The sequence below is a fragment of the Podarcis bocagei genome, assembly GCF_964188305.1.
Source record: "Podarcis bocagei genome assembly, chromosome: 6".
In the NCBI taxonomy this organism is placed as follows: Eukaryota; Metazoa; Chordata; class Lepidosauria; order Squamata; family Lacertidae; genus Podarcis; species Podarcis bocagei.
The window spans coordinates 88,724,441-88,738,676 of NC_138130.1; the positions used below are offsets into that span (position 1 = coordinate 88,724,441).

The following is a 14,236-nucleotide window of genomic DNA, read 5'->3' on the forward strand; positions in this document are numbered from 1 at the left end:
TTGCAAACATGGATGGACATGGCTCCTTTTTGATCCCACTGACCTGCAGTCAGTGGTGGAGGAAGCCGCTTGGGAGCCTGGGGTGGCACCCCATGGATGGGGCGAGCCACGAGCTGGGGGGAGGCAGCGGGTGGACCATTTGTGAGCCAGTGTGGTGTAGTGGTTAAGAGCGGTAGTCTCATAATCTGGTGAACCAGGTTCGCTTCCCCGCTCCTCCACATGCAGCTGCTGGGTGACCTTGGGCTAGTCACACTTCTCTGAAGTCTCTCAGCCTCACTCACCTCACAGAGTGTTTATTGTGGGGGAGGAAGGGAAAGGAGAATGTTAGCCGCTTTGAGACTCCTTCGGGTAGTGATAAAGTGGGATATCAAATCCAAACTCTTCTTCTGCATGTGCCCAAGCCACCACATCTCTCCCAGGAGAGACGTGTGGCTTGGGCGTGCTGCAGGCCCTGCGGTGAGTACTGCCCGGCATTTTGTCAACCCCCTCAGTGGTGACCCCTGGGGCGGCCTGCACCCACCGCACCCCCCTTCCTGCGCCCCTGCCTGCAGCCAAATGAATTGACATTCGGCATTTTCATGCATTCATCTAGCTGAGTTGTGAAACCAAAGAGATTGCCTTCGCAGCTCATGCAGAGGTAAGGCCCTCTCTTTTCAGTGGGATTTATATTCCCAAGCAAATGAGCGTAGGGTTGTGGCCTTATAGGGACATCCTTAAATGCCAGTGCTGTCATGTTTAGAGATCTTAAGTTGATTTTATATGGCTAGATAAACAAGGCATCTGAATGTTATTTGTCTCTTACCGTGCAAACTGCCCCAGCCATTTCTTCCAGGCTTCAGATGACCCGTGTCAGATTATTGTTGCAGTCATTGTGTTTGTGTGTGTGTTTGTGTGTGTGTGTTTGTGTGTGTATGCTATGGCAATATGAATCCAATCTTACCCTGGATTCCAGCCTGAATTTATTAATTGATGTTTTGCATACTTTTGGACTTATGCAAGCCTCTCTCTCTCCTTTTGCATAAATAGATCTCCTCACTTTACTGTAGTATAGCACCACCAAGGCATTGCAATAGCAGCATGCATGGGCAGCTGCAAACATTGGGGTTCCTCCAACTCTGCCAGTGCCAATCCCTTGCACATGGTCCGTGCTGTTTCAGCTCCATAAGGCTGTCACTCAGAGAATGAATTAACTGTTAGTACATAGGAGGAGGGTTGTAAAATATTTTCTTCTAGGCATGTTGTGAAACAGTTAATGCTTCTCACTTTGACACAGGTCTGGCTCCAGTTCGCTATTCCAGGCATGCCCCGTGGCTTTTGGCTTAGAACAGGAGTTAGAAATTAATGCATCCTCAATTTCAAAGGAGGGTTGCCATATTGCGCAGGGGCTGCAATTTGAGAATCACAAACCTGCTTGTGTACAGAAGTAGTTATACAGTTCTTTGAATCCTGAATTTACTAATTCCATAGAATCATCGAATCGTAGTGTTGGAAGGGACCCCAAGGGAGATCTAGTTCAACCCCCTGCAATGCAGGGATCCATTTACAGCAGGGGTCAGCAAAATTTTTCAGCAGGGGGCCAGTCCACTGTCCCTCAGACCATGTGGGGGGCTGGACTATATGGGGAAATGAACAAATTCCTATGCCCCACAAATAACCCAGAGATGCATTTTAAATAAAAGGACACATTCTACTCATGTAAAAACACGCTGATTCCCAGACCATCCATGGGCCAGATTTAGAAGGCAATTGGGCCACATCTGGCCCCTGGGCCTTAGTTTGCCTACCTATGATTTACAGGGTATATATGGATGGCAGGCAAGTTGTTCTCCAGATGCTGATGGACTCCATCTCCCACCGGTCCCAGCTAACAGCCATAGCTAACAGTCAGGGGTGATGGGACCTAAGAAGAGAGCTTCTGGATCAGACCAAAGGTCTGTGTCACCCGGCATTTTGTTCTCACAGTGGCCAGCCAGATACTTATGGGAAGCAGGATTGTGAGCATGTTAGCACACACTTGCTCACAGTACTCTAGGTCTTAGCCCAAAGGCTGAGAAGCGATGCCAGACTCCTCGCCCTCACTATGTAACCAGTGACAAAAATATCAGATGGAGAAAAGCCCTTATACCTCTGTGGCTCCAGTGCATGCACTATGCCATCGTTGAAGGATGCTATTGCTGGAACCCCTATGAAGAGAGTTTGCCCAATGGGGTGGGATAGTAATGTACCTAAAGATTTAGCACACTACTTATTGGTTTGTTGACTCTACGAAGACTTTATGGAATCATAGAGTTGGAATGGACAACAACAGCCATCTAGTCCAATCGCCTGCAATGCAGGAATCTTAACATGCAGTCCAGTGTCTTCTCCCCGTATCTCTCCTTCGCCATCCCCCTTCGCTTGGCCAAGGAATGTGAGCTCCAAGTTTCTCATTCCTTGACCTAGTAAAGGAGGAAAAGGATTCCAGCTTCCCATTCTGCATACCAGACAGATGTGTGGATGTGGAGTGGGGAGGACAGAACACCAGAGATTTGTCATATAAAAGCTTGAAGGGTCCCCCCCCCCCTTTAAGTGTCAATAAATGGTGTTTTGAAATCCTGGCTGGGGAAAAAGGCAACACAATCTCCTCCTCGAAACATTGCACTTGATATTCTGCTGCCATTGTATCTCAAAACCTAATTCTACATTTTCTGATTCCTGCAAGACGTTATAAAGATTCATTAACAGGCTTCTGGTTTCCTTCAAACCACAGAGTAATATTTCACATGTAGTCAAATTCTGAGGAATATTATGACCTTTTACACAATGCCTGATATGAAATAAACCTTATACAACAAAATTCTCAGAGCTTTCATTTTCATACAAATCTAACTGTATTTATCACAGTTCCATTAAAAGAGAAACCCATCATTTTAATAAAACCACAGTCCTCCCATAAGACAAAGCTTCCAAGTATATTTACCTTATTAGATCTTCCATTATGAAATATGAGTGCTAATGGAGAAACTTTTAGCATTCAAACTGGGTAAATTATGAGACCACTAAGAGTTCCTTTTTTAGCAGTCCCTGGCCTTTATATTTCATTATAAAATTTAAAATCTGCAACATAACTCTTAGTGGATCCCAGGATTTTAGCATGCTGCCACAGGGAGCAACCCTATTTACAGAAAGTTGGCATAAAGCAAACCAGTGTGAATTAAGCTGGTGTAAAGTTACACATTAAATCTGAATCCCCTCATCTATTCCAGATTTGGTGACACCTTGACATCTTTCTTAACATTCTGATTACAAGCTGCCTAAATTTCTCAAATACCGTAGTTTGAAAATGAAAAATAATAATCATCATGGTCTGTGTCAGTTTATGATTGTTTTAGTTCATAAATAAGAATTTTCTGGATCCCTAGATCCAAACATGGGGCAGAATGCTCTCCGGTGAGAGAAAGCCCCAGCGGAGGTTTTAAAACACAAAACATGCAGTAAAGTGTGGAATGCACACTGTTAGAGCTTTAAAATATCCTCTTTATAAATTTCTTTAAGAGCTTCCCCTTTCTTCCCCTTCATCACGGCAAAGACCACACAATTTGGTAAGTTTAAAATAATGGTTTTACTTACAAACGTCAAAGGCCAGATTCATGTGCTTTCCCATGCAGCAGCAAGAAAAACGCAGTTACAGAACTTGGTAAAAACATTTCTATGCACACAGTTAGGACTTGGACTGATCAGCTCACACATCCTCCCTGGTTGGATTCACATGGTTGAAGGGGGGGAGTTAACAAAGAGATTTCTACCCTTCATCTTTTTTGCTAAGATTGACTGCAGTGACTTTGTGATGTATGGTATCACATATATAACATAAGGAAAACTTGCTGGAGCATGTCAGTGGTCCATCACCATCCTGTTCTCAAATTGACTGAGCCTATATGCTGAACATAAGAGAGCAGGGCTCATATAGTATTAACATTCCAACAGATCTTACTCCCCACTTAGGTTTCTATGGGAGTTCCCAAAGACATCACATTGGGTTCCAGCATAGTCAAGTCTCTGGGTCTTCCCATCTTCAGATTAAATTAGCTCTAACTAGTCCCTGGTCTAATATTCTTCTACCCCTAGGACAGTGGTTTTCAACTAGTGTGCCATGGCAGCCCGGGGTGCCTTGAATGATGGTCAAGGGTGCTGCGGGCAACACTGGCCCCTGTCCCTCTTTCCTCCCTCCTCTGATGCCCTCTTGCGTCTCTGCCTCCAAAAGGCTTGCACAGCTGTTTATTGCAGAAGCCCTAGCTATAAAGAGGTGGGAGAGGAGAAGAGGCTGAGGGAACGCTCCACAAGGGAGGGTGTTCAAAAAAGGGTGAGAGGCTGCCAGCTCTGCAGGCAAGGGGTGACATAACTGGGCTCCTGAGCCCCACAGGGGGGCCGCAGAAAGAATGTAGTTGGTTAAGGGAGCCATGTCTAGGATGGTGTGGCATTCAGCCAGGTTGGGGGTGGAGAATGCCTTGTCCTTCTGGAAGCATCACTATGTGGTGGCAACATGGTCAACTCTTTAGCCATGTTGAAAAGGATTCTTTAACAGCAGTTCAGCTGTTCCTTTACTCCAGAATACTATTTTACAGTATTTAAAGCCACAGACTTAGATTGGAACCAATGATATTCATACAATACTAATTTTATTGGTTGTTGTTATTATTAGCCTGGAGAAGAGGAGGTTAAGGGGTGATATGATAGCCATGTTCAAATATATAAAAGGATGTCACATAGAGGAGGGAGAAAGGTTGTTTTCTGCTGCTCCAGAGAAGCGGACACGGAGCAATGGATCCAAACTACAAGAAAGAAGATTCCACCTAAACATTAGGAAGAACTTCCTGACAGTAAGAGCTGTTCGACAGTGGAATTTGCTGCCAAGGAGTGTGGTGGAGTCTCCTACTTTGGAGGTCTTTAAGCAGAGGCTTGACAACCATATGTCAGGAGTGCTCTGATGGTGTTTCCTGCTTGGCAGGGGGTTGGACTCGATGGCCGTTGTGGTCTCTTCCAACTCTATGATTCTATGATTCTATGATTATTATTGTTGTTTAATATTTAATAAAAATTATTATATTTAACAAAACGTATATGCCTCTTAAATTTACATAAAACCTCCAAATGGTTTACAAAGGATATACAATATATATTAACACTGTAAATAAAAATCAAGGTTAAAGACAAGTTTATAAAAAACAAAGTGAGTAAACTTAATAGTTAAAAGTGAAAATTATTTTATATTTGGTATTTATTTTTGTTAGGACACTTTGAGCTTTTATTGTACAAAATGACTAACCAAATTCATAATTAATATTACAGATTAATAATTTTACCACAACTGAGCCTGGGTTACAACGTCATTTTGCAACAGAAACCAAATGCGCTTCTTTTGTTCCTCCATTCTCTTCAATGAGTTGTTTATAAATTTTGGAGGGCAACGAAGCAGCAAAAATCTGAAGCTTGTTTATAAGTACTGTGTCAGTAGGCTGAATAATGTTTTGATTACCCCCTTCTTTAAGCAATAGAGGAACAATCACAATGTTTTGAATTGCGGGGAGAATTAAAAATAACCATCACACACAAAACTGTGGTCAGTCCATAGCAGCATTTTCAACATGTTCAATAGCTATAATTCAGGGAGAAGCAACTACAGAGTATTTCGGTTGGGTTTTTTAATCCTACGTTTCTGTCTTTTTTGAGCCCCGAAGCAAGTAAACACAACCACTAAGTACTCCTAGCCTTTGCTATTCAGCACAATAGCCTTAACTTGGTGCACTGATATCAGCTAGTAAAAGAAACTGAAATCCCTACAAATTGGAGCATACTTGCCTAAAAATCTTATTGAAAGATGGGAATTTTACAATAAGGAATGCAAGCCTAGGTGGAATAAATTCAATCCAATTAGTATTTCTTTGCAACAGCAAGTGAGTTTGGAAAATGCTGTATCGTTTTCAAGTATGACTGCAATTACTTGTGAACCTTAAATGTGGTGTCTAATGAACTGGACGTGACATTTTGTTGTTGTTGTTTAGTCGTGTCCGACTCTTTGTGACCCCATGGACCAGAGCACGCCAGGCACTCCTGTCTTCCACTGCCTCCCGCAGTTTGGTCAAACTCATGCTGGTAGCTTCGAGAATACTGTCCAACCATCTCGTCCTCTGTCGTCCCCTTCTCCTTGTGCCCTCCATCTTTCCCAGCATCAGGGTCTTTTCCAGAGAGTCTTCTCTTCTCATGAGGTGACCAAAGTACTGGAGCCTCAGCTTCATGACCTGTCCTTCCAGTGAGCACTCAGGGCAGATTTCCTTAAGAATGGATCGGTTTGATCTTCTTGCAGTCCATGGGACTCTCAAGAGTCTCCTCCAGCACCGTAATTCAAAAGCATCAATTCTTCGGCGATCAGCCTTCTTTATGGTCCAGCTCTCACTGGATCTGTGGTAGATGTGTGATTTGAGTTTCTTTGCTTTCCCCCCTTCCTCCTAGCTTTTCAGGCACTGAAGCTCTCCTCCCTTTACCCTTTTAACTCTGCACTCAGCAGAGCTGTGTTGCTTCCAATAACCATTCAGCCAGAACCTTCTTGTGCCTTGCCTTGCCTGCTTCCCACAGGCATCTGGCCGGCCGCTATGGGAGCTGGATACTGGACTGGGCCACTGGCCTGATCCAGCAGGCTCTTCTGTGGCCCTTATGCGAAATTGGTGAATTAGATATTTGTCCAGAATAGACAACCAGATGCCTAATTGCAAGGCATGCACCATGCCAAGTATGAAGATGGATGCATCTGTGTCAGAATAACACAATTTCCAGTCAGCCGCCTGTCATGGGGCTGAAATACATTTTGGTAATGCAAGCCATCCATTTTATTTACATGAAAGTCATCCTGTAACAAGCCCTTGTTATCCTTTATGCCTCTTCCCTCCCGCTTAAAAAAGAAAAGAAAAGACTACAGGCCATTGTGGATTATTATTATTATTTGAAATAATAAAAATAAAAGATGAGTAGAACATATTTATCAAATGTATTTCCTGAAAAGACAGATTAATGGCCAGCTATTGTGCCAAAGTGAAGAAGAGATGGATGGCACACTTATAAAGTGTGTCAAAACTTTCCTAAGCGCTGTGCAGATATTAAAAGGATAAGGCAGTCTCTGCCACAGGCTCATTATCTAACCATCGCAATACTGGATTAAAAAAAAAAAAAGCAATGAGAGGGTAAGAGGAAGGCAAACACTGGAGCAGCTTCACCTTCTTTGGCTGAGGGTATCAGAATCATTGGGACACGGGTGGCGCTGTGGTCTAAACCACTGAGCCTAGGGCTTGCTGATCAGAAGGTCAGCGGTTCGAATCCCCATGACAGGGTTGTTCGGTCCCAGCTCCTGCCCACCTAGCTGTTCGAAAGCACACAAGTGCAAGTAGATAAATAGGTACCTCTCCGACGGGAAGGTAACTGGCGTTTCCGTGCACTGCTCTGGTTCGCCAGAAGCGGCTTAGTCATGCTGGCCACATGACCCAGAAGCTGTCTCTGGACAAATGCCGGCTCCCTCGGCCTATAGAGCAAGATGACTGCCGCAACTCCAGAGTCGTCCGCATACCTTTACCTTTACCTATCATAGAATCATAGTGCTGGAACTTTGAAGGAACCTTAAGGATCATCTAGTCCCGTGGTTCCCAACGTGGGGCACACGCCCTACAGGGAGGCAATTTGATTTTTAAGAGGGGCAATTCGAGAATGAGTTATTAACAGTGAATGACATTTAGGCTTCCTCCATGTGAGTAGTTCACTTTTTGAATAATAAGAATTATATTGGGGGTGGGGGAAACCACCAGGATTTTAGAGATGCTCAGGTGGGGCATGGCAAAAAAAAAAAAAAAAGTTTGGGAACCACTGATCTAGTTCAACCTACTGCAGCACAGGAATCTTTTTGCCCAACGTGGAGCATGAACAGGCCCAGACAGGCCCATATGGGCCACTTGGTCTCCGATTCCAAAGGGAGCCTCGGTCAGCGTATTCACAATCACAGGGGATGCCACAATAAGGCGAAGTTGCTTGATTTTTCCTGTGTAATTCACAGAAAAGAAAGCTAGGAAAGCATTTTTAAATGTAAATACTTAAAATAATCCTTTTCGCTATGTAATTTTAAAAAGCACTATTGTATAGCTATATTTTCCATTTTGTCTTTATATGCAGATACGGTTCAAGCCTTGAAATAAAATTATTTGCCAGCATAACTTTTGTGAAAATTATTTATATACTTACTTATTTATAAGACTTCAGTTATCCCCAGGGTAAAAAAAAAGGGGGGGCACATTATCTACCTGGCCGGGGCCTCTGCCTGCCTCTGCAAGGCCCTGGCCATGAACCAAGGACCCCGAGATTAATAGCTTCGTGCTCTACTGACGGAGCTACACCTTTCCACGATGCTTGGCGATGGAGAGAGGTGGCGAGTCTAAACCAGGAGCGGGACCATGCTAGCTCTTGAACCGCCTCGATGCCTTCGCATAGCATTGCGCGCAGGAGGAGGAGGAGGAGACCCTCCGAAGAGCTGCTCCCTCGGGAGGCAGCTTGTAAACAGGATGCTTCCTTCTGATGCGCTACTACAGGGGTGGCCAACTCCCAAATGACTGCGCTCTATTCACAGAGTTAAAAACTGGCAGTGATCTGCCCCCTTTTTTGGGGTTCAGGTCAAAGTTCTTGAGCTTTTTTTAAGGAACAAAGGCCCTGTTTTTGGGGTTTCAGTGAAAGAGTTGTTGGGCACTTTTTTTAGGGAGGAGGAAAGCCCCGTTTTTGGGGGTGCAGGGAGAAAATGATGAGCTTTTTTTTAGGCGAGCCAAAGTTGTTGAGCTTCTATGGGAGGAGCCGGTGATCTACCACAGACGTCCAGTCATCTAGAAGTAGATCACGATCTACCTGTTGGACGTGCCTGCGCTACTACAAGGGGGAAAGCAAGGGAACGTCGAGGGGGCGGGCAGGAACCGAGGGGCGTGGCTGCCGAGGATGGTGCGCCTCGCATCTCGGCCGGGCGCGCCAGAACTTTTCCTCTTGCGCCATGTGATTTCCCCTCTCTCTCTCTTCTCCACCCCTTTCCCCCTTCTTTCTTCCTCGACAGCGGGAGCCGCGCAAACTTTTAAAGCCCCCTCCTTTTTTTGGCAAAGGCTGCGGGCAGTGACGACTTTCGGAGGGGTGGCGGCGGCGGATCTCGCTGGTTGACATAGTAACTCCTCTCTCTGCTCGCCTCAGTCGGTGTCTGCCGCCGCCGCCGCCACCGCTACCTTCATGGACTGCAGCGAGCGACCCCGGCAGCAAAGCGAAGGCGAAGGGCTGCTCGGGGCTTCGCTGCCTCCGCTGGAGCTCCGGCGACCCCGGCTCCTCCTTCGCCATGGGGACGCCGCGCTGCCCGTAGATGCGAGCGGCGGGCGCGCCAAGCAGGCGAATCTCCTCCTCGGCGGCGGGAACCCCGGGGCCACTTTTCCTCCTTATTTCTGAAGGAAAGGCAGCAGCCCCGAGTGCGAGGAGCGCCCCACTCTCCCCCCCTTTGTGTGTGTCAGGTTTTTTTTTTTGGGGGGGGGGTCATCCTTTAAATAATAATTCGAGAAGGAAACGAGGGGCTTTCTCAGGGACGACCCCAACCAAGAGCGGGGTGAAGAAGCAGCAGCAGCGCCATGAGCCAAATTGGCCAGCCGCCCTTCGGGCCGAGCTGCTCCCCGGCGGCGAGCGGGGCGCGGAGGAACGACAGCCGCGACTACCTGCTGATGGACTCGGAGGCGTGTGAGGAGAACTGCACGGCGCCCTACGCTTACTACCCCGCGTGAGTGGCTTTTTCCCGCCAAAGCGAGGGGGTGGGCGCCGCTTTTGGGAGAGGGGTGGAAAGTCAGGCACGTCTCTTTCCCTCACGACGACGACGACGGTGTGGGAATAGGGCAGAGAGAAGCCAGCTGCGCGCTCTTCTCATTTTCGAAACACAAGAGTTCAAAGGGGGTCGTGTGAAACAGTAGCGGGGTTGCTATGAGGTTGGGCTGACTCGCTTCCCGGATCCAGAGAGCTTCCTTCAGGGAGCTCCTCTTGGCGCGCGGAGCTTTTCCCCTCACGGAGCTGCACCTGTGGCTTCCAGCCTCCCCCGTTGGGAAAGGGGGAAAGCGCGGGAAGATGTGGGAGGGCTGGAGGGGGGGGGCGATCCTTATCTAGGGAGCCTTTCCGCTGTGGGGCTTGAAGGAAGCCTAGGAGCCAACTTCTAGGGGGCGAGGCCCCCTTCGACCCCCACAATAAAATATCTGAGCCCCCCCCCAAGTTGAGGAGCATTGCCATTCGAATGGTGTGCCATATCATGTGATCATGCGGGGCGGGGATTACCTGCGCCGCCCCCGCCCTCAATATTTTATTCAAATCGGCACCCGTGGAGGGAAGATAGGGCAGGCGCTGGTGGTTTCTCTCGTATAAGAGTGCAATGGAGTCTGTGTGTTTTTCTCTTTCAGAGAGGCATCCCCATGGGTGCAGCCAGGATTTTTGTGGGGGTGGGTGCAGAATCTCAGATTTGTATTGATGTTGATTGATGGGGGGGGGGGGAGGCAGCCCCTCTTTCCATCACAGGGTGGTGTGGGAGATTGAGGGTGGTGTTATCTACAGCTAAGAATTAAAGGTGTGGGCTGCTCGCTGCCCAGCTCTCTAGGTGTGGGAACTGAGGGAATGGTGGGATGTAGAAGGTAGCCAATGGCATGCCCAAGGGGCAGAGGCAGCCCACCTGTTGTCCACTAGCAGCGGAGAATTTGGGGCACCCCACTCATAAGAATGGAGGCCCCTGTGGGCTGGATGTGGCACGGGCACCCCAGACCTGTTAGCTGCTGCCTGCTTCCCAGCCCGGTTGAATGAACAGGCAAAGGGAAAACCCACACCAACACACTTATGTAGTGCCTATTTACAAGATTAGGAAGCTCCTTATCCTGCATCCGATCATGGGTTCCACCTGGCTCACTATTGCCTACACTGGCTGGCAGCAGTTGTCTGGGATTTCAGGCTGGGGGCTTTCCCAGCCCTGCGCAGAGATGACGGGGAGCTTTCCCCTGCAAAGCATGCGCACTCCCACAGCTCTTCTTTAACATGTTAAGATTTGAGGTTCTGAGTGCTGCTGCTGCTTCCGTCGAGGTTGGCAACCATTTGAGCATGCGCCTTCCTGCTCAGGTTTAGGGTTAGGTACCACTGTAGGTTTAGGGATGTGTGTCTGTGGGGAGTATTTTGGTGAGGGCTGTAAGTGAGCAGCGTATTTGTGTGGGAAGTGGAATGTGATGAAGAGAATGTATATAAAGTGTATGTCGAAGGAGGGAGGTGACACACAGGGATGCAGGTGCTTTCTCTCTTGTGATGAGGAAGCCTTTATGGCCCTCTAGGTGTTGGCGGACTCCAACTCCCACCAGGCTCTGCCAGCATGGGCAATGGTCAGGGAGGGTGAGGTTTCTGGTTCAGAAACATCTGGAGAGCCGCGGGTTCCCCCATCCCTGCTCTTAAGAAGGCAGGGTGCATAAAGAAGACAGTTCTTACACAGGATTGGCCGTGAGCTTTTTGTTACAGTTAAAGGTGTGTTTGGAAGAGGGGGAAATAAGGTGAATGTGGGGAACTCGTATGGCAGGGTGTTTGTCAGGGGCTGCTGTCAGAGGGAGTGTGTAGCTACTCTAGAGATCCTACGGTGCAGTTCCATTACAGTGGTACTTCGGGTTACAGACGCTTCAGGTTACAGACTCCGCTAACCCAGAAATAGTACCTCAGGTTAAGAACTTTGCTTCAGGATGAGAACAGAAATTGTGCGGCGGTAGCGGGAGACCCCATTAGCTAAAGTGGTACCTTAGGTTAAGAATAGTTACAGGTTAAGAACGGACCTTCAGAACGAATTAAGTTCTCAACCCGAGGTACCCCTGTACTAGCGTTAAACATCCTGAGGTCCTTTGTAGGCTAGAAAAGATTCCAGTGGAATGAAATGAATAACAGTTTCCTTCTAACTAGGGCAGTTACAAATAAGGGAGGGTGTGTGGGGGTGGGACAGATTTTTCTCTCTCTCTCTCCCAGTTCATTTTCACATGGAGCGAGACTCCTAACGTCCACAAATGATTGCGAGTACAAACTAAGGGAACAGGATTCAAAGATACAGATAGGTAGCCGTGTTGGTCTGCCATAGTCAAAATAAAAAAATTCCTTCCAGTAGCACCTTAAAGACCAACTAAGTTAGTTCTTGGTATGAGCTTTCGTGTGCATGCACACTTCTTCAGATTCAAAGATGTGAGCTGATCTACTTGCTGCATGCTGGAGGAAGGCTGCAAGGCACCAGGAGTGTGTGATTGGGTTGCTTTTTTGCCAGCAGTATGAAGAATTAATGGCTCACAGAGGGGTGGTGAGAAAAGAGACCATTGCTGCTTCGTGGTGACCTGGGGGAAGCCTGCACTCTGGCCAAGGGAAGCTGGAAGAGAGATCTCTCAGCTGGCATTGTGGTCACCCAGATGCCTCTCTGAAACCTCAAACTATCTGCTTCCCCTCCTCCCACCCCATTATGTCTGCTGGTAATGATTGCAGAGACCTCTTTCCCCCCAGGTTGACACTCAGTGGTTTCTTCCAAAGGGAAAAATGGGGGGGGGGGCACCACCAGGAAGGTGAAAAAGAAAGGGAGGGTGCCCAGAAGTACCTTTATTGAGAACTCTGTATTTTCAGTTACAGTGGTACCTAGGGTTAAGTACTTAATTCGTTCCGGAGGTCCGTTCTTAACCTGAAACTGTTCTTAACCTGAAGCACCACTTTAGCTAATGGGGCCTTGATTTCTGTTCTCATCCTGAAGCAAAGTTCTTAACCCGAGGTACTATTTCTGGGTTAGCAGAGTCTGTAACGTGAAGCGTATGTAACCCGAGGTACCACTGTACTGTATTCTTGAGAGGCACTTTTAGGCACAGCCAACCTGAGTCTTTGGCCTCCCACTCTACTGCAGTACACATACTTGAAAAAGATTTGAAGAACTGACAAATTCTCTCCAGATGCAGTGAGTAATGCTATCTCCTGCCTACAGCCCAGTGCAGGAAGTGGAGAGGAAAAAGGAAATGATAGATGCAAAAGGGAAAAAAGAGGCATCTCTTTTCAAGTGTCAGAACTAGGAGTTGCTGAGTAACGCTAGTCCATCTTGGACTCGACATACGTGTAGGAAGGCGTTGTGTGTGTGTGTGTAAATGGAGCAGAAATGTGTATTTTGGGGGGAATGGGGGTGGGGAAGAGAAGGGAACCAAAAGCATCTGTCAGGTAAGTGAATTATCCTTCAGGGAATGTTAATAAGGGTCTGCTGAGAAGGAGAGATGAGCGCTTTCTGGCATGGAATATCTGTGTAGGTCCTTGCCAGAGAGTTCTCATTTCAGCAGACCATTATTAACATCCCCTGAAGCATAATCCAGTTATGCGACAGATGTTTTTGCTCCCTTCCCCTTCCCAACCAACATGTCAACTCTTTTCCCCCATAGGAGTAGGGGGTAACATCAGGAGTCCATGCCATACATGAATGGGTCAGAACCAGTTGTGCATGCCTTGTGAATATAAGGGAAAGTTGGCCATGAACCACTGCCATCTGCAACAGTAATTTTATTTTGCTAATCTATATGGCATATTCCCTCACCCTAGTGTGATGATTTTAGTTGGCTATCCATCCTAACAACACTCTAGTTAGCAAGACATACACACTGGTATTTCCAAACAGAATAATCTCCACATAGGTTAAAGACTGCTGACATCAAGCTGTTGCAGACTGCAGCTCAATATGCAAAATTCCTTGGAAATGTTGACACTTAGTTTGGGATTTAGGTCACATCTTCTCACAAATTTTTGTGTGAAAGAAACCGAGCACAGCATCTCACTTTTCCACGCCTCCTGAGCTGCCAAACCTGGTACATTCTGCGTTAGCCAGGAAAATCAGATTTCATCAATTTTGCCTCTGGATGAGTAAATCTGAAAGCACCTTTCAGTGTAGCCAAATTAGAAATAAATTAATGAAGCTATCTTGAATGGTGCATTTGTGTTTGGTTACCTATTTTTTTTTTTAAAAAAATCCAGAATATATACATTTAAAATAATGCATAGAAATGTATACAGATGTTTAAAGGAATAGGGTTTCTGAGAAATTACATGAACTTTACATGCTGTGCTTCCTGTTTTTCTGTTTCTTGATTTGATGGTGACAACTTTAACTTGTTAATGCGTTTGAGAGGTACAGTCATTCCTC

At 46.8% G+C, this 14,236-nt stretch overlaps 1 protein-coding gene across 1 annotated transcript in view; it reads left to right on the top strand.

The window, feature by feature from the left end:
* Positions 1–9,022: 9,022 nt before the first annotated feature.
* TRPC6 (transient receptor potential cation channel subfamily C member 6) overlaps positions 9,023–14,236 on the top strand; it is a 65,638-nt gene continuing 60,424 nt past the window's right edge. The window contains exon 1 of the mRNA XM_081197632.1: positions 9,023–9,808. Within this exon, the coding sequence (XP_081053758.1) occupies positions 9,663–9,808 (146 nt within the window). The 5' untranslated portion in view covers positions 9,023–9,662. The remainder of the gene's footprint in view (positions 9,809–14,236) is intronic.